Source organism: Leucopleurus acutus, assembly GCF_964270905.1.
Source record: "Leucopleurus acutus genome assembly, chromosome: 1".
NCBI classification, from domain to species: Eukaryota; Metazoa; Chordata; class Mammalia; order Artiodactyla; family Delphinidae; genus Leucopleurus; species Leucopleurus acutus.
In genome coordinates, this window is record NC_139142.1 from 153,117,813 (window position 1) to 153,139,128 (window position 21,316).

Genomic DNA, 21,316 nt, shown 5'->3' on the forward strand with positions numbered 1-21,316 from the left:
GCACTAGGCCATCCCCTGTGGAGCAGAGCTCATCCATGAATTGGGCAGAGGTTAACTGCTAAGCAAGTCATCTGGATATAAAATGCTCATCAAATAATTTTATACAAAAACCTGAAGGTTTAACAGAAACCAGTAGAAAGTAAGTACAAATTAAAAATGCTTCTCTTAAATAATGGCATGAATGTGTGTTCTTAATTTCTCTGATAATATATAGAAGATTCTTATTTACTTGATTTGCACTCAAATCTGAAGGATAAAGCAGTATTTCCTCTCAAATACATTATAAGATGATGCAAAGGTGTAATTTAGAAAAACGCATTATTAAGAAGCACTAATGTGCTTTTCCCATGTGGAATCTATGATGCTTTTCAGCTAGACGTGGTACCATAGTAACCCATGAGAATCAAATTACAAGAGTGAAACGGGACCTAAAAGCACGATATTTCTGAGTATAAAGTCAGAGTCTGCAGCAGACGATTACAGGATGATGTAAGAGTTTGGTAACTTGCCCGATTGAAACAAGATAATCTTATATGCACCATTTGTTATTTTGTGGAGTGTAGTGATATACTTCCTAATGTGTGCCTTCTTACCTCCTGTTCATTTTTTATGACAAAAATGAAGATATTGTTGGGATAGACTTTTGAGGTATATACTTTAAGGATATAACTCATCTTGTCATAGCCTACAAATTTAGGAATAAAGTACTGATTCTAAATGAATAAACCCAATTTAATGTGACTTTTGTTAAAATGTGTTTTCAAGCTTTATGATAACTTATGCCCTGACACAAATGTGACAAAAATGCTTTTGAGCAAACTGCATACTAATGTTTCCAGAAACTTGACAAAGCTGATCTTAATTATGGTCCTACAGCTCTAAGGCAAGTCATTCAATTATATCAATCTGGCTTCTATTTCAGAATATTGTGTCATCTGAAATACTGCACTGAAGTGGCTGGAAAGCACTCCCATGTTCTTAATACTACTCTTTTAGGGCTATTACTATGAATCTATTTGAGAAGTTGAACTGACATGCAAAGGATTTTGAAAATCTCAAAAGATTCTGAAAAATTCATCCAAAGCAAGGTTCAAGAATTAATTTTATCATATTTGACAAATTTTTCATAAAATCTGACGAACTTTCAGCTGATTATTCAATAAATAGGTAAATAAATAACAATATACTTTAAAAGTCTATAAAATTATGTCATTTGTACAAAGAAGTGAATGAGTTTTCTAAAATTTAAAAAGACCATGGGTTTTAAAATCACTGATGACATATTTACTTGACTCAGTGGAAATTCCTATATGATGAACAACATGGATTCTGTCCATTAGAAACTTATGATCTAAAACAATCATGAGATTCTGGTTCTTCTGTATTCCCTCTCAATCTTTCCTATGTACACAGCCCCAAAGAGGCTACATGTCTCCTTCTCTTTCAGAGACTTCATGTATCCCCATGGCTTCAACCACTGCCTCAATATGACTCTTAAATCTGTAGTTCTGCTTTGTGTCTCCTAATTTCCAATCCACATGCAACTACCTGGTGGGCACTGTTCCCCAAATATGCTGCTGTCATTTCAAACTCAACCTGTTTTAAACACCTGTACTACTGTCATCCTCCATCACTTCCATCCCCACTTTCACAGAGCTATGAAGCTTTGCTATTCTTTCTTTATAATGCCTTTCTCCTTACCCATCTCTTCTTTTTAACTGCCACTGCCTCTGCTATAATGCAAATCCTTATTACCTTCACTCAACCCATATCAACTCCAAGAGCTTGCTGAGCTCTTTCTAGTCCAGTGTATTTTTTTCTCTTTCTCAACATGTTTTTAAAAAAGTGAAACTGCTGGATTTGGGCAATTTTACTTTATGCTTGTTCTTTGAAAAGAGGCCCAAAGTTAAAAAGAGTTCCCGAAGTCATCTGAATTACAGTATTATCTGAGTATTAAATGTAAATTCTCAGTAGAGAAATTTACCTAGTAAACCATAAGCAATAAGCAGATTGCCTCCATGAAAGATATATACAATCTACAATACATACAAAACTAGCAGGTTTTATTTGGACGATAACATAGATAAAATATAAAAAATCACTTTACAAGGAAAAAAACAAAAGAATGCTCAATTTACTATAATAATTTTATGACTATAGATGTACCATATCAATATAGCATCACAGAAAGTTCAGAAACTAGAAAACAGGAGGGAAAACACATACTTCCACTATTCTAACAAAACTATTACAATGATTTTGGATTTCTTCTTTTATCTTCCACGTGTATATTTTTTGCATAGTTTTAAATCACAACTAAAAATTGGAATTCAGTTGAAATTTTTAATTTACTTAATTTTTTTACTGTTGAATATGTTGATATTTTCCTATTATTCCCTACTATAAATAAAGTTGCAATGAACCTTTGCATAGTCTGATTGATTTCTTTAGGAGAGATTCCTAGAAATGGGATTACTAGGCTTAGAGGAAAACAGGTTTTTATGACTACTGAAACATCTTGTCAAAAACTTTCCAGAACGACTGTTACTAATTTCCAATGCCACAAACACATAACCAGATCATCAGTTTCACCCACCTTCATCAGCTTTCCATGTCACAATAAAAGTGGTAATAGTTGGCAATTACTAGGTGGGGTTGTTGTGTTTTTTTTGCATTTTTATTTGAATCTCATGATTACTATCAACGATGAACATGCTTTTCAATTTTTAAAATACTAGTTGGGTTTCTTTTTTGAATTGTACATTTAAGTACATTAAATGCCTATTCATTTATCAAATATTCCCCTAGATGTGGCCTGTATTTTATTTCACTTTTTCTCTTAAGAATGAGAAAAATCTATTATCTCACATAAGACTTGGGGAAAAGTGGTTGCAGGCTCAGTGCCTTCAACAGCTCAACACAGAGGACCCAGTCTTTCCAGCTTTCCACTTTGCCATCCTCAGCTTGTTGGCCTGTCCTTTTATACTGACTTGCTTCATGATCTCAAGATGAAGCTGCATATCTAGCTGCCAGTGCAGACAATAATGTTCAAAGATTCAAAACGCTGCCAAATCTTTGTGAGTGTGAATGTATGGGTGTGTGAACTTTCTTCTCTCTAGATTTCAGAATTAAGAGTATAACTACAACGTACATTACATTCTCATAGTTTTAAAAGTGCCTCCACATTTGTGATTATAATTATTTTATATCAAAGTATTATATTTATTTTAAAAACTTTTAATATAATACATATACAGAAAGATGTACAAAACAAAAACTTAAAAGATTAAGGATTTATCATATGAACCATGTAACCATAGAACCCCAAAGAATATTGCTGGTTTCTATAATTGGGCCCCAAAAATACTCCTATTGTTCCACCTACAAAGTGGCATATATCATGACTTTTACAGTAACTTCGTGTTTTTTATAGTTTTACCATCTACCTACACAGACATCCTTAAAACTATAGCTTTGCTCATCTGCTTTTCAAACTTTATGTAGATAGAATCATTTAGTATTTGCATCTATCTTCTTTCATTTGTATTAGTTTGGTGAAATTCATCCACGTTGTTGATTACTGCCATAGTTCCTTCATTTTCATTGCAGTACAGTATTACTTCATGTAAAGGTACTATCACATATTCATCCACTCTACTACTGACAGAAATCTGAATTATTTCTAGATGCTGGCTGTAACAAATAATGCCATGCACATTCTTTTACATATCTCTTGGTGCTCTCATGGTGCATATATGCATTTCTCTAGTATATAACTGTGAGAGAAAATGCTGGGTCATGGAATACACATATTTACAACTTTAGTAGATAATGTCAAAATGATTGCACCAATTTGTACTGCCATCATCAGTGTACGAGAGTTTGGGCTTTTCCATACCCTTGTTAACACCTGGTATTATCTATTTTGCTTTAGCCGTTCTGGTGGGTACCTAATGCTGTCTGTGGTTTTAATTTTGCATTTCCTTGATTACTGAATCAAGCATCTTTTCACACATTTATTAGACACCTGGATAGCTTCTTTTGTGAAATGTCTGTGTTCTCATACACATAAAGACTTAAATTTCTCTTAAAGCACAGCTTTAACTGTATCCCACATGGGTTCTAAAGGGCTTCTTGAATCTATGGCTTGATGTGTTTTGTTAGGTTTGGAAAATTCTGTGATTATCTCTTCAAATACCACTTCTGGCCAATTTTCTCTCTTTTTGCCTCTGGGACTCCAATTTTAAGTATGTTAGACCTTCTCACTGTATCCTCTAGGTCTTACTCTTCTTTTGAATTATCCATCCTTTTATGTCTCAAAAATTCTGAATATTGTTCCTGTCTTTTAGTTCACCAATTCTCACTTTTGCTTTGTCTAATTTGTTATTAAACCCATCCTGTCAGTTCTTAATACTCTTACTTTTTTTAGTTCTAAAATGTCCATTTTTAAAGTTTCCAGTTCTCTGCCAAAATTCTTAATCTTTTTTTTATCTTCCTGATACAGTAAATATTGTTATGTTAAAGTCAAAGTCTGTGCCTAATAACTCCAAGTTCTGGAGTTCCCAGGAGGCAGGTTCTACTGTCCATTTTTTTCCACAGGCTTTCATTTATGTTGTACTGCTCCTGACTGTGCCTAGTTAGTAATCTGCTTGTATGTCAAGTACAAATAATAAGGCCTGGGATGGTGTTTTACCCTTATATTATTTTTCTAAAGAGTATTTGCCTTCCCAGGCATCCTGGGGACCCTAACAATATATCACCATAATCAAACTTCAAGAAGTGGGATGATGCAAATAGGAGATGTAACTACTATGAGGGACTGATAACCTCTGATTCATGCTACTTCTAGGGTTCAGCATTTTAGGGACTCAATCCAAAGTGAGAAGAATATACTAGGCCCTCCCAATTCTTTGTGGGCCCTGGGCTCACCTCTTTGAGTCTCTGTCTTTGTCATTCCCTGGATCTTGAGCCAATAATTCCTCATTACCTTATTAGCTCTGAAATGCTTTCAAGCAGATTTAAAAAAATACTCTGCCTAGCATTTCTAGTTGTCCTCAGAAAAAGAGTTGGTCCAAATGACCAAGTCTGCTCAAATGACCTGTCTTTCCCAAAATATGTTTTATATAACACTAATTCTGAAAGATGCTTTTTCATGAGGAAAATAAAAAGGAAGGGTTCTACTGTGAAATCGCTTTGAGTAACCATGTCTAAAGATTCACAAAACAGGTTAGCATTTTAAAGGCTCTGGTAAGTCCTACAGTAAAGAAACTGGTTTAGTTTTATTTAGCACAAGGTTTGCCAAACACATAGGTAAGTCCTTCTTTTCATATGGTTCCAGGAAACATACTTTGAAAAATGTAGATAAGAAATCATATCCACAGTTCTTAATATATTTTCTTCTAAATTTCTCTGGGAATTTAAAAATGTTTAATCTTTTCATTCATAAAGACTTTAGGCATAAAATTGAGTTTAAACTATTTTTCCAAACTACTAAACCAAAACGGCACCATTGTTGAAAATGGGCTAAAATACATTATTTGACTCTTCTTCACAAAAAAATAACGCTGGTCCGGGAGGATCCCATATGCCACGGAGCAACTAGGGCGTGTGCCACAACTACTGAGGCCGGCACGCCTGGAGCCCGTGCTCTGCAACAGGAGAGGCCACTGCCATGAGAGACCTGCGCACCGCATCGAAGAGTGGCCCCCACTCGCCGCAACTGGAGAAAGCCCACGCGCCGCAATGAAGCCCCAACGCAGCCAAAAATAAAAATAAATTAATTAATTTTAAAAAAAAACAAAAAAACACTTCTAAAATACCTATGACAGGCCATTTATTTTGGGGCGGGGAGGGAAATTTACAGCAAGAAACACTTTAAACCCATGTATGCTATAAGTACTGCACAAAAATAATTACTTCCATTTGGTACCTGAATTAAGTGATACACGATGTCTAGTTAGTTGAATCTGAATTCTGAGGTGGCACATGTTAAAAAGCAGTTATAACAAAAATGTCACCTAGGATATAATCCAACCAAGCAGAATTACATCTAGCACAGGTTAAATAGGTATATAAGAGTATGAATCAGTGAAGAATCAAGACATTCGATCTTGATATAAGTCTGAGGTTATACTGTGTTATAAGATTGTTATAAGAAATAGATTTATCATAGAACTACCATACGACCCAGCAATCCCACTACTGGGCATATACCCTGAGAAAACCATAATTCAAAGAGTCATGTACCAAAATGTTCATTGCAGCTCTATTTACAATAGCCAGGACATGGAAGCAATCTAAGTGTCCATCAACAGATGAATGGATAAAGAAGATGTGTCACATATATACAATGGAATATTACTCAGCCATAAAAAGAAACGAAATTGAGTTATTTGTAGTGAGGTGGATGGACCTAGAGTCTGTCATACAGAGTGAAGTAAGTCAGAAAGAGAAAAACAAATACCATATGCTAACACATATATATGGAATCTAAGGAAAAAAAAAAAAGGTCATGAAGAACCTAGGGGTAAGACGGGAATAAAGGCACAGACCTACCAGAGAATGGACTTGAGGATATGGGGAGGGGGAAGGGTAAGCTGTGACAAAGTGAGAGAGTGGCATGGACATATATACACTACCAAACGTAAAATAGATAGCTAGTGGAAAGCAGCCGCATAGCACAGGGAGATCAGCTAGATGGTTTGTGACCACCTAGAGGGGTGGGATAGGGAGGGAGACGCAAGAGGGAAGAGATATAGGAACATATGTATATGTGTAACTGATTCACTTTGTTATAAAGCAGAAACTAACACACCATTGTAAAGCAATTATACTCCAATAAAGATGTTAAAAAAAAAGAAATAGATTTATCTCTGTGTGGATGTAGTAATAGACTTTTAAGTAACTCACTAAGCACTTAAATATTTTAATACTTACTTGAATCTTAAATTTTTATAAAAATTTATGTTCACTAATCATCATCATTAATGTGATTATTAACACTATTAGCACTAAACATATTAAAATAGTTGCCTATGACTGGGGAATGGAGGGTGTGGGGAGAGGAAGAGAATGGGAGTGGAATAGAGGTATAAAGGGAAAAGTGAATAACATTCTGAGAAATGCTTTGTGCAAACCATTGAATATGTGCCATGATCTGAGGAGTGTGACTAATGTGACCCTCCAAACCTGATGGCCTAGAAAGGGGGGAAGGAAGCTTACAAAAGAAGAAAGATAAATTTAAAAAAAAGAAATAAAAGCAACAGGATTAGATTATATGTAGAAGGTCAAATTAGGATGACAAAGTCTGAGTCTGAAATTACCAAAGGGAACACAGAAAATTGAACAAAGACAAAGTCTAGATTTATAGTTGCACGGCAGATAAGAAAGAATAGTATAAAAGCTTTAGGGAAGTGTGGAGAGTACAAAACCCAAAAAAGAACAAAAAGAGAACTGAAACACTTGTTTGATAGGAGGAAGAGCCATGTTTATCAAGCCAGAGGTATGAGAAAAAAAATAAAGGCAAAGGGAAAACACATTAGAAATCTTCAAATAGTTAAACCCCATTAAATAAAAATAACTTTGGAAATAACACCAAGAGCTAGTCAAAATTAACATTAAATAAAACAGAAATTATTGATTCCAGCCATAACCAGGTTGCAAAGTAGAAGGGAGAGCAAGATGCATAGTGCTGGAAGAATAAAAGCATATGGGAAGGGACTTTCCTGGTGGCCCAGTGGTTAAGAATCTGCCTGCCAATGCAGGGGACACAGGTTCGATCCTTGGTCCGGGAAGATCCCATAGGCTGCAGAGCAACTAAGCCCGTGCACTACAACTACTGAGCCTGCGCTCTAGAGCCCACGAGCCACAGCTACTGAAGCCCACGTGCCCTAGAGCCACACGCCACAACAACTGAGCCAACACGCCACAACTACTGAAGCCCATGCACTCTAGGGCTCGCGTGCTGCAACTACTGAGCCCGTGTGCTGCAACTACTGAAGCCCGCACCCCTAGAGCCCATGCTCCACAACAAGAGAAGCCACCGCAATAAGAAGCCTGCGCACCACAACGAAGAGTGGCCCCCACTCGCTGCAACTAGAGAAAGCCCACATGCAGCAACAAAGACCCAATGCAGCCAAAAAAAAAATATTTAAAAAAAAGCATATGGGAAAATGCAATATAAAAAGAGTATAACGGGCACGTAAACAACTAAAATAGAGCTGAAAAGAAATAAACTATAAATATTAGGAAATACACATACAAGGATAGCAGTCCTAATGTATAACTGGTAAGACCTTAATGAATTTTTCCACATTTAATTATCTGTTAATAAAATATCCCACAACAGGTCTTATCTGTTTAATTCCATTAAAACAGCAATTAATACAATGCCAGATACAATTAGGTATTTATTCCTACTTTAGGTCACTACATGTTTTGTAACTTGTCTCACTCAATAATGTCCATTTATTTCTTTCTCATCATTTTAAATTATTCAATCATCTCCAAAATTTTCTTAAGGCAGAAGCTCCTCACATTTTTGGAATAAATGGGTTGAATATATGTAATAGGGAATTTTTCCTATAAGTGATCTGTTTTCAGATGTGTCTTTGAACACACAATATCTAGAAGCAGGGAGGGAATTACTGCCCTTGTTTTCAGATAAAAATAATGATAACTGTGATTATCACAGATAAAGAGACCAAGACGACTAAATGTGATGATAATCCAAAGGGACACAGTTATTTTTGTGACTCTTTGACATACATGCCATGTTTTTGTAATGTTAAGATCACAATCTATCTTTACCAGCACTTCAGGGCTAGGCAGACAGACACATTTATGACATGTTTAAACTGCTAGTCATCTTGGCAGGGGTCCCAAAGCAAAAGAGCCAATCTGGCAGCAACCACAACAAAATGTGAATGTTCTACATGTGACTACCAAAACAGATCCTTCAGAGACAAACTTCTCAATTCTCTTTGTGTCTCTAGAAGTAGGCCCACCATTTCTTCCTATTGCAATTTCTCTGAAAACATTTCACACAATTGTAAGATACAGCAGTCTGCTAACAGTCTAACTCTGGTAAGGATAGATGACACAGAAAGCTTCTCCATAAGAAACTGTCTTGATGTAAAAATTGTATTAAGGCAATTTAGTCTTTAGAAAAGAACAATGTCTGCTATGAAGGAGGCACTCAATAAATATTTGAATGAATGAGTAACTGAACATAAGGCCAAGGTATGAGGAATAACACAGGGATATGAAAAAATGTTAAGTATTAGTGAAAGCACTAATTAAACAAAGCGCAAAGGGACATGTCTACTCTAGTCATATATCCCCATATTTTCCTCTTCATTTGGCAGAAGGCCTTGTTTGAGGTAAAATATTCCTTTTATCTCAGATAGGACAGATGCTTACAAAGTAAAACAGTAGGAATTCACTCACCCACTGGGCTGCTTCCAGCTCCATTTGGCACTGTGAGGTCTGAAGTGCTCAACATCCCACCTAACAACATTAGAGAGAGGAGAGAGGGAATGTGAATTGGCTCTCCTTATCTGAGTAAAAAGGAATTGAACAGAGGTAACTCTCACTCCATTCCTAAAAAACACAAAAATAAAAACTAGTCCAGTTTGATTTGGCGTTAACGTGTAATATGACGTAGTCAAATATACAGTCACTCGCCTATCAAGCTCTGGACATGTCTGCCTTCTTGTGTATCAATACCAAATGGTGCATATTGATAAGAATGGGGGGAGTGCTAATGGAATGCTATAAAATCTAGGAATAATGGGAGAGGAGACACTGCATTACACACAGTGATGCAGTAAATGCACCGAAAATTTCTGCTGAATTAATGAACAAATCAGACAGGGGGAGATGGAGAAAACGCTCTAACTCCAATCAGGTGAGTCATCTCTCCACATTTTTAACACGAATGGCTCACCCTCAATTTTAAATCTTTGCCCATGATATCCTAAATAAATTTTCTGCCTGTCTAGTATGGCTTTCCCATGATAAGGAAAGCTTTCCCAGGATAAGGAAAGCTTTATTTGTTCCACAAAGCCTAGTACAAGGCTAGAGCCACAGATTTTCAAAATAATACTTTAAAACGGAGGCAATTATGTAGTAGTGACTCTTTGCTCATCAAAGCAATAAAATTAAGAGTAGCAGAATAAGAAACTGTTTATGTTAGCAATTAGATTTTTCTTTCTTTTAAAGAATCGGAAGAATAAATATCAGGACATACCTGCACTGCCAGTACTTGGTGGTCTCTGAGGGGCTCCAGGGGATACATTTCTATGTAATGTGGCTTGAGGTGGAGAGAGCATGTTTGAATCTGCTAATGTTGAGCTGGCTGCCAAAGATGGGGACACAAGTGAACTCCCTGGGTTAGTGTAGGACAAAGCACTAGGGCTGGTCACAGGGACTGTGACAGACATTGAGAAGTTTTGAGGTGGCAAACCAGGCTGTAAATAAAGAAAAAGGAAGAGAAAACTGTTAAGTTTCATTTTCATCTATATTAAATTTGATAACTTACGAACTTTAATTTGATAAGGTAACACTAGTTACTAAAAGCAGAGGATGGGGATAGGTTCTTACTAAATCAATTTGCAGGTTTAAGCTATTTTCTTTACAATTATATTTGGACATGAGAATGTTTAACATGAACATTTTCAATTTCCATTTTTTATATATTAATACATATATACTAGTATAATGTATATATTATGTATTTCAAATATTCAGAGATGAAAATGAAAGGTCAGAACCTGATATTAGAGTTGTGTTGTCGTTTACACATTATAAAATACATCATTGTTACCAAGAAAGCATAAATTAGCACTTAAATGCAAATCAGTTTAGTAACATTACATTTCTATTGGGAGATTCCAAATATAACAAAAGGGGAAAAGTATGTACATATATTATAAACTTCATACATCAAGTTTGCCCTGGTCTGATTTAATTCACTAACATTCTTAATGGACAAAACTAAAAAAAAAAAAAAATCACGTTTTATATATATAACACAATGCAATGAGTATAATAAAAATGTAAAAAAAAACTAAACAAAATTAACTACTGGCAAGTTATCTTTAAACTGTATAAAGATTAAATTACAAATATTGTTATCTTATTTCCCTCCAAAATATTCCATAGTTCCTTAAAAATAATATTTTCTATTTTCCTCTTGCACTTCCTCCATAGACCACTTATACTTGTCAACCATGATAAGTAACAATCCTCTTTATAATTTAAAGTGAGAGAAAATAGAAAACTTTCCTCTCCCTACATTTTAAAACAGTGATTTGCAAAGTAAGGTAACACTGCTAATTCAAAGTTGAAAGAATGTAAATAATTATGTACTTTATTCAATAGTTTATTTCAGGTAGAAAATAACTCATTAAAAAGTATAAAACAATGGATACATGATAAAATGTTTTCAAAGGTAAAGCAATTTTACTTAAACAATGCTTTTGCAGCTTAACATTAACTGCAAGGTCACCAACATCCATATGAGTTCAAAAGGGATCTTTTTTTCAGTTGTTTTGTTTCTTAAGAATGGTATTAGCACAAAAAATACCTCCTTAAATCTGTTTTCCATGGGCTGCTTCTTATAGCATAGGACTACTTTGAAGAAATAATCCATGATGCATACTTTAGGGCACAGTTTTAAAAGAATTAACTCTGGTAATGAAAGAAATATCAGCATTGGAACCAATTTGTTCCACAAAGCCTACAACACATATGTAGTATTCTGGATATGTATCCAGAATAACTGTCTTAAGCAGCTCTTGCCAGTGGTGCTTCAATGAGAACTCTCTGAAGAACTATCAAAGGAGTATGAACTCAAAGAAGTACTGTTTCACTACGGTTAAATGTGTGAGCATGGAAAAACTTTAAACCAACTATTTGTTTTGTAACCAGTTTAAGAACACTGCTTCCTTAAATTAAAATCGAGCCAAGGCTGTCTTCCTCAATACCTACAGTGTTAAGAAAAGAATAGGAATTTGGAGGTACTGTCACCAAATTGTTTGGGGACATTAACAAAGAGCCAAATAGTAAGCTACTATTACAGCAACTGTATAAAATAATTAAAGATAATTTTGAAACGCCACATTTTATAATAAATCCAGCCATTTTACATTTTATAGTCTCAAGATCTACTTAAGTACATGTAATATTTTAAAAGTTATCGGAGGGAGAGGGAAGTCTCATATGCACCCTATATTTAAAATCATGGAAATTTAAACCTGGAAGGGACCTTAAAAAACTATGTGAGCCAACTCACTCACTTTACAGATGATGAAATTGGAATCCAGGATGTTTAGGATAGGATGCCCTATCCAAAGACATGGGGACAGTAAGTAGCAGAGCTTGTATTAGGATGTTTTCTCTTCGCTTCTATGTTTAAGACACTCAAGATCGAAGATGTACCATTGTAAGATTTATGCAATTTTATTTTGAAGTTCTATAAAACCAAAAGAAATTAATAAAATACTTTTCCCCCTTCTACTTACTGCTGTCATCACCCACTACGAAAATAAACAAGATGTGTTGTCTATCTCTTCATGCACAAGATAAGATCACAAACCATACTTTAGTACTCACTGCGATTTTATGATTCCGCATCATATTATCAAATTCCTCATTAATTTTTTTATATTTTTCTTCTGTATGTGGAGTTAGCACATAGGAAGTATCAGGGTCTGGGCTGTCGCACCCTCTGTGTTCCTTCTTGTTCAGAGCCTAAATAATGAAGTTAACAAAAAGGATCAACAAATAAAAAGTAGAGGTAAAATAAAAGTACTTACAGGGCCTCGTTTGAAAATAAAATCACTATCTTCATTTAGTTTGCTGAATCTGTCCTCCGAGAGTGGACTGTGCTCAAAGTAATCGTCAGCATCAGGGCTCTCACAACCATTAAGGCCTTTCTTTCTTAAAGTCTGAAATACAATTGGAAAATTCACACACAAATGATACTAACTTGCCATGAGTTTTTTCTGTAAAATCTATTATGAGAGCACAGACTGAATGAACTGGGTAATACAAGAGCCACTGAAATGGTTTTAAATGATCACAATGCACTCTAAGTCTTCAAATAAAGTAAACCTTAGATATAAGCAAAATTATGTTCCCATTATACATTAAGAGAAAAGGAATATTTATATATTTGGATTCTTCCTTTCCTAACTTCCTAGAGAATACTAAATTACTCACTGCTCTGACAGTTACAATCCAAATCTGATTACAGCCTGATCAACATATCTGATAGGATCAATGAGTGTGAGACCCCGAAATACAAATATATCAAGATGATATATATATATAAAGTTACCTTTATAAAATGAACATTTCAGCAACTTCATCTACTGACATTCCTTTCTGCCTGAGAGTTTATCCCATTCAACAGAAAGAATAGGCTCAATATCCCAATAATTTCATTCCTAATTTGTTCTTAAATACTGTGATTTTACTACATAACTCTGAAGTATAAAAACTCGAATACTTATTTACATATGACAGTAATGACCCTTTCCTACGTAGAATGTACGTATCGTTAGTGACTTCACATATCTTTAAATTTTGTAAAAAAAACTAATTCAGCATGATCTTTTCCACACTTTGCTAGCTCTTTCTACAGAGTGCCTTCGTGGATTGATTTAGTCCACTGAATTGACTTTCTGGAGAATTTTCTTGAGTGTTATCAAAGTATCCCCTGGACCATATTGACTCTTTTCCTTTCTTCTTACTTTGGGGTACAAATTGGTTGGTTTTCTGAGTTTTAATTTTTTTAATTAAAATCATCACAAAATGACTTGTTTAGTATTTAAAAGAATACACTTAAAACCAAGGGCTTGATAATCTATAGAATATTAATTCACTTACAGACTAAGTTTTTAAAAATCCTGATGGGTCTTATTTTAAAGTAGAATTTTGGGGTTCAACAACTTAGATAGCTTTGAGACTTGCTGATTTTCCAGCCAACCACAGAGGAGTTTTAGGAAGTTAAAATTCTCCAAGTAAGCCTACCTATTTAGGTTAAGAAATATTTGAACAATAGATTAGTACTAGATAAGTGCATTTGTAAATGATTATTTATATTAGATTTAAGGTATATTTTAAATTAATTCATAATAATAGATCTTGGTATCCTTTAAAACATGATTTACAATAATTATGAACGCTATTTTACTCTTTTTTTTCCTTGAAAGAACATAAACACACAATACATTAAGATTTGAGAATTTTTTCTTAATTTCTCTGAAGTCTATTTTAAAATTTCACTTCACTCGATTTTTTTTTTTTTGCATGCTTAAAGGATCATAAGAAATCAGTGGTATAGCTGTGTTAGCTTCTCAAATTGCTTGGCATGCACTAGGAATCCCATACACAATGCCTGAAACTCCCACCACAACACAATCACTAAACATGAGCATACAGCAAACACTACACCTATTTCCCCAATATCAGCTCCATGGCTCTAAGTTCTATGGGTCTAAGTAATCACATGAACTTTTATGTGTACTTAGCCATAAAAGGTCCTGTTGTTTAGAACTAAAAGGTGGACACGTATCCTCCCCCATTCGTAGTAGCAAGTTCTGCTTGCCAAAGCTCTGCAACTTGCTATCAGCAATGAAGATGTTAACACTCAGAATACTGGAACACAGTGAACTCTTATAACCAACATAGCTCTAGAAACAGAACAAATATAGTAGTCGCCTACACACAGATTTTATCATGAAGCTGATTTATTCTAGCCTGAAATCTCTGGATATTTTCCCCTCATATTCATATATCTTAAGACTAAGTAATTCACAGCCTTGCTCTTCCACTAATAGCAATCACCAAGTATGGTCTCTGAACATTTTTAAATTACAGAAGAAAAAGAATATGGCCTTTGTTTAGTAATTACACAAAAGTTTTATCCTACAACAGTAGGGTTAACTCTACTTGTACCCAAGAGGAAGAATAGTGCTCTGGTATCTCCAGCTCTGCAAGTCTTCACTTTAGAGGGGGTTCCTGTCATTGTGAGAGAATTTAAGAGGCTGTATCAGCTCTGCAGATAACAAGCTAATGTACCTCTGTTGGATATCCAACTTGTGTCTTCTTATCACAAGAATATGAAGAGTTGTTTTGAGGACCCAACTACCATAAAAAGACTTTTTCTGTCTTCTTTATCTTACCACATAGCATAATAGTAAAAGTTTCTCCTGTGTCACTGGTACTAACAAGTGGAATGCTGTATCTATTAACAAGGCCAGGCGAGGCATATAAGAAACAGGCTAGCTTCAGTTTTCTTACGTGCTTCAAGTTAGCCACAATAAAAACACTTGCTCAATGAAGAAAACAGTCTGAAAGGTCACCACTAAGGAGGAATCTGCTTTTAAGTGGGAAAATATTCACGAGTATTAGCACTGTGCACTCCCTATAGCTATTACTGATGATTATAATGTTCCACTCTTAAGTAAACAGGACTTTAAAAGTACTTTATTCTTGTACATGTGATTGACAGTTTTTCAGTGCCATTATGGCAAACTTAAGGGGGAAACGCCATAGTGCCAAAATAATTTCATATTTCAGGGGCGTATACCATTTAAGTTGATGTATCCCAGTTGCTTTTCTTAAATAACTGTATTCTGAAACACAGATTATGAATTGCTAAAGGGACCAGTGGTGATGAACAATTAAATTATTAATCAGTTTAAGCTGACTTGATACAACCTGTTCTGTGTCCTTCAAATCAGTGTTCCAAACATGTTTAAAGATTCTAACTAGCAAGCTTACATGAAATCATAAAATTAGTATACCTACAGTTTTCATTAGTCCATTTCTATAGAAAACAGAAATTTTATTTTTGGAGGGTCAGTTAAACATGTTTAAAAAGACAATCATTTCTACTTGTCACAACAAAGTTAAACTCTGTTAGGATTTTAATAGCCTTTCTTTTTGTGATTTTGGGAAATTTTACGTAGGTTTTAAATAATGAATGCCCTTAGCTAACATTTACCTTCAACATTAGTTACATAGAGACAAATTGTGAAAAAATTTTAAATGGATCAAAAAATAATTGCTAAGTGTCTTTAATCTAAAACAATGCATCTGTTAGGACACATCCTCCCAAGTTATCTGATTCTTTGTGGTTTGTGCCTGTCTTCAAGCTATTTTACAACTCTGTAGATAGAAGTTTATTTGTAGAAAGCTGATAGTAATGCAAATAATTAGTGTTTATAGACACGCAAATAGATTCTGTCTGAAGGAGGTTTCAACTGACCTCTTTCCTCACTGTGGAAGATGTCAATTTTGCACCTATGAAGAAAATTCATTTTGTCTTCTTGATGGGCTTATGCATTTCTCTAATCTTTGGATTTACCTTTAACCAGTTGCAACATTTTATTCTTGTTCCCTGAGTAATTAATGAGTTAAAAGTATTGACTCATGTTCATTTTATAGCTGCCTAAGAATCATGATTTTACCTTTTCTGAAAAAAAATTGTTTAACAGTTGTAAGAGTGAAACCACCCTTGACTCGTGATTCATAGCAGATCCAAACTCAGGGGAAAAGTCTGCTCTTGTTAGAACTTAGTATTGGATTGTATATCGGTTTTTAAAGAAAAAAGCAATGTGCTGTTTGTTATTTAAAATTTTTGACAATATTTAATTGTCTGATTAATAATCTGTACTAATTTATTATGGTATCAAAAATTAAGGAAATATGATCAGAGAAGGATTATGACCTTTCAATTCTCTTCAAGAAGGACAATAATCCTTAATTTTTGTGACAATTCATAAATGAAATATTATTCATATCACAGTATTAAGAGTGTAACCATCTAAAACTGCAAACCCCACAATCTCTTGAAACAGGGTTCCTCTCCATCTGAAGCTAACGAGTTCCAAAGTAAAATTCAAGCTGTTGGGGAAGAGTAGGTAATGTTTTGCCTGTAAGCATTTCCAGGGAGAAGGGATCCCTACATGACATCTAAACTTTCTGAGCTGGATACGCCCAAATTAAACTTACAAGTAAGAGGATGTTTTCTTTTTGGTTTTGGTATTAATTAAATCAGTTTTACCCAAATGAAGAGTAACTTAAAGACTTCTACCTACTGATTAAAGACCTCATAGGTAGAAAGGCTCTTAAATTTAAGATTTCTATACCAACTTAAGGAAAAACATTAAAAAACTGAAATTTAGTGGGTATCCTGGCTAGAACTTCCATTTAGGTTACATCCATCTTTATTCTTTGACTAGGTTATTTTACAATTCTGTAGAGATGGATATCAGTTTAAAAGTATCAGAAAACTCACAGTAACTGCAAATAATTCCTGTTCACAGAAATTGTTTTCTGTGGAATGTCACTGATTATCACATTGTGGATACTGACCAATTTTTGCTTCCCCATGTATTGGGTTGGCCAAAAAGTTTGTTCGGCTTTTTCCATAACATCTTACAGAAAAACCGGAAAGAACTTTTTGGCCAACCCAAAAAAATTCATTTCAGCATTCTTTACTGATGTGTGGTATTCTGAGTTCTTCTTTGAACTGGCTGTGACATCTTACTGGTTCACTCATTAATTAATTAAAATATTTGACACATGTTCACTTTATAGTTGAATGACAGTAATGATTTTATACCTTCTTCCAAATCTAATCTGAAACTTTGAAGATCTACAGTCCCAACTGACTACTGTACATTTCCATTTGGAAATTTGGCTAATATCTCTATTTCAGTTTAACCAAGATGGAACTCATTATCTTTTATTAAATAGATCCCCTTTTTGGACTTAGCTATTCTAGTCAACACAGCAAGCAATCTTGCTGTTCACTCTTTGTTCTCTCCCCACATTAACATGGAATTCCAAATTTTGTAGATTATTATTTCCACTTCCACTGACTATATATCCTCCTTCTCTTTTCTCTCTCTTCTCATTTGTCCCTTAAATTGTTACAGATTCAGTTCTCCTCAATACTTTGTACTTGTCACCTTTGTTTTAGATCTTTGATGGCTCTCTGTGATCTAAAAGCAGTAGCCTCTAAACTTTCTAGATTATCCACCCCATCTGTAAAAATATTTCACGCACAGCCCCCAATATATGCATACAATGAAAAAATTATATGCATGAATGTCAATCTTTTCAAATATTAACATGCCATACCTTAGGATGAAATATAATTTCCATTATTTTCTCCCTGAACCCTAGTAGTTTTATACATCTTACATCCCTCCTGAAATAACAGATGTAGAGTACAAAATCAAAGTTCCTTAGCCTAACTGCAAGTCACCTAACAGTCTCTTACTTTTTTTTTTCCTTCCCCATTTTTATGCTTCCTGAAACCTGACCCAGACAAAGTGGTCAAAATTATTGTCCTAACAGGCACAAAAATCCCTTCACTGATGTCACCCCACTTGTTTGAAACCCTGTCTTCTCTCTTATTTGTATGACTATTTTATAGCTCACTATGGCCTAGTTTGAACTCCATCTTTCCATGAAATTTTCTTCCCCTGCTGCTTCCTAGGCTGAAATTTTAAGAGCACTTACTCTATAGAGCATTCGTGTAATACAGGCAACATTGTATTTACTTATCTTCCGTATATTTTCTGTATTCTTGAACTAATTTATGAACTTTCAAATCAAAGACCAAAGTCTAGATTGCTTTACATTTTCAGAGTCTAGACAAACAAGGTGCTACACACACATGAAATAAGTATTTATTAGTACTTGCACAATAAAAAAAAAACATAGCAAAGGAGAGATCAGGATGGTCTCTGATGTTATTTCAGGTGTCTTCTAAAACATAAAATTATGGATTTGTTGTAATATACTTAAATAATAAGGCAATCCAGAAACATTAGTTTGAACTAGGTTGATCCACAGAAATCCTTGATAGTTGACTGCTTCTGAACTACAAAAATACCATTTCATATGTATAATTTCATATATAAGTTTAACTTACAATAGCCTATACTCTGAAAGCTGCTGGGATATTCTCCAGTGGGTTTTTGGATAGGAAAGATTAGAAGACTTCTTATTTTGAATGTACAGTTAGCTATAATCAACTAAGAGCCAAAGATTCTGATTCTGGATCTTATTTTGAACACAGAAGGCTGAAGTATAAACCTGGAAATCTAAAAACCAAAAGCTTGACTTTTCTTTATTAAGGGAAACTCCATGACATCTATAGAGGATCAACCCAGTTTAAAAAAAAAAAAAATTATGTTAGCACTGAGATAAGTGTCCACAGCTCACCAAATCTCCTCTCCTACTGAAAGTATCAGTAAGACAGTATCATAATTGAAGCTTTTTTAAATCTGGGAATTATGTTCTGGTTACAAAAATGGGTAATTAGGTAAGAACCCAGAACATCAATTTTTACATGAAGACCATCAGTTGTGCCTTCAGGAGAGTCTCTTGCAAACTAGCCATGGTGGCAGAGATGAGGGACCATGTAGATCTTGAGATGGAGTTCCTGATTTCCAGCCTTAAGGAGGCAGGTATTGCTTCCTGCCTTGGGTGCAATCTGCCTATATTCTTTCAATAAGTCCCCCTTTGGTTTGAGCTACTTTAACTGAATTTCTATTCCTTATAATCAAAGAACCTTGATTAAAAAAAAAAACTGTCACAATTCTTTGAGTCATGAGTTAAGTCTCCTTATCTGTCTAAATCATCTAAGTCCCCAAACAAGTCTGGCTAATGCCTCCACAACCTAGCATCCAGAAAAGATCCCTAACCTGGAGAAAACTGACTCAAACAACGATCTTTAAAGTCATGTGTTCTACTGTTCTACTTATAAAGTTTTAGCAATCTTATCTTTCAAGTTCAAGGAAACACTTTTAGAATTCTGGAATTCTGGGTATATATAAAAACACTGCTTGGCAGGCCCTGAACATTTGCCTCTCATTTTCTAGTCTACATTACTAAATCTGTTGGTGAAACTGGAGATAGAAAGAGTAAGGGAAAAGTAGAAAGGAGATAGGGAAAAGAAACTTGAGAAGGCAAGAACAATGCTGTTTAGACTTTTTTTCTAAGTATAGCCAGGTTTTTTTTTTTACACAATAAACTTAAAAAACAAACATATTTCAATATGGATTATAAATTAGGCAGAGGCAGCTAATTTTAAATAGATTTCTTTCAGCTTATATTCTGTCATCAGCAAAAAATAACATTTAAAATTTCAGACACATTTATTCTCCATGGAAATTATATATACACACACACGTGTGTGTGTATATATATATATATCAATAAATATATATGCACTAATACATATACATACACTATATTCTGGTGTTTGTTTACAGAGTGAAGAAATCTAGTATTCAGGATATTTTTCATTGTAAATATGTTTAAATAAATATTTACATCACATGGAATCTGAAATAAGAACTGATAAAAATCCCAGAGGACTGGCATTTTCTGGAATCTTGAGATATGATACTGAATTTTGGATTCAGGAGTCTATACTGCCTGAGTGTTTACCAGGACCCCTGTCAGACTGCATTTTTAACATCAATCAAGAACTGAAATATACTTTAACATATGCTCAATTTTATAATGACAATTGTCAAATTCCATTCCATACCAATAATAATCATAGCACTTAGAAGTGAAACTAGGGAATTAAAAGTACTCAAAAGGTATATACGCATAGTTTTAAAATGCACGATGACCTCATCAACTGAACCAATATCACCACCCACCTATCTCATTTCTGTGAAGCAGCTAAGCAGCTCCATAAACACCGGCTGAATGGATAATCTGTCAGCTCTAGCTTATAAGGAATAAATGAGTGCTTGTAAAATAAAGGAATAATATGTCTTGAGTTCCAAGGAACTTAAACTGGACTTTAGAACTTTTTTTAATGAAAAGTTCTCCTTTTCCCCATTTTTAATAAATTTTCAATTTTGAAAGATACTTCTTATTCTTCCTAGACACTTTAAAAACACACAAACACATTTAATTTTTAAAACTGGACATACATAAAGAAAGGTGCATCAAAATTTATATAAAATTCAACAATTATAAAGTGAACAATAGTAATTCTAATCAGGTCAAAAAATAAACCAGATCCTATATATCTCCCTCAATCACATAACCCTCCCCTCTCTCCTCTATAGGTAATACCATCTTAAATCTGTGATATCAACTATCTGTACTTTCTCTATGGGTTTACCATATACATATCCCTAAAACTATAATTTAGCTTTGCTTTTTAAATATCATGTGAATGTAATATATGCAATGTATTATTTTGTCTGGCCTCCTTCATTATACTTTATGTTTATTACATCCATAGGGTGGCATATAGTTTCAG

The 21,316-nt window shown here is 34.4% G+C and overlaps 1 protein-coding gene across 7 annotated transcripts in view; it reads right to left on the minus strand.

Moving 5' to 3' along the window:
* The window catches only part of MEF2A (myocyte enhancer factor 2A), a 174,669-nt gene that overhangs the window by 32,762 nt on the left and 120,591 nt on the right, over nt 1–21,316 (minus strand). For 4 of the 7 annotated variants that reach the window (XM_082837139.1, XM_082837142.1, XM_082837140.1 and 1 more), the window contains 3 exons: nt 12,616–12,753; nt 10,250–10,469; nt 9,448–9,507 (listed from right to left, as the gene is read on the minus strand). In XM_082837139.1, coding sequence (XP_082693265.1) covers nt 9,448–9,507; nt 10,250–10,469; nt 12,616–12,753 — 418 coding nt within the window. The other 3 variants (XM_082837145.1, XM_082837143.1, XM_082837144.1) reach the window with 3 other exon arrangements.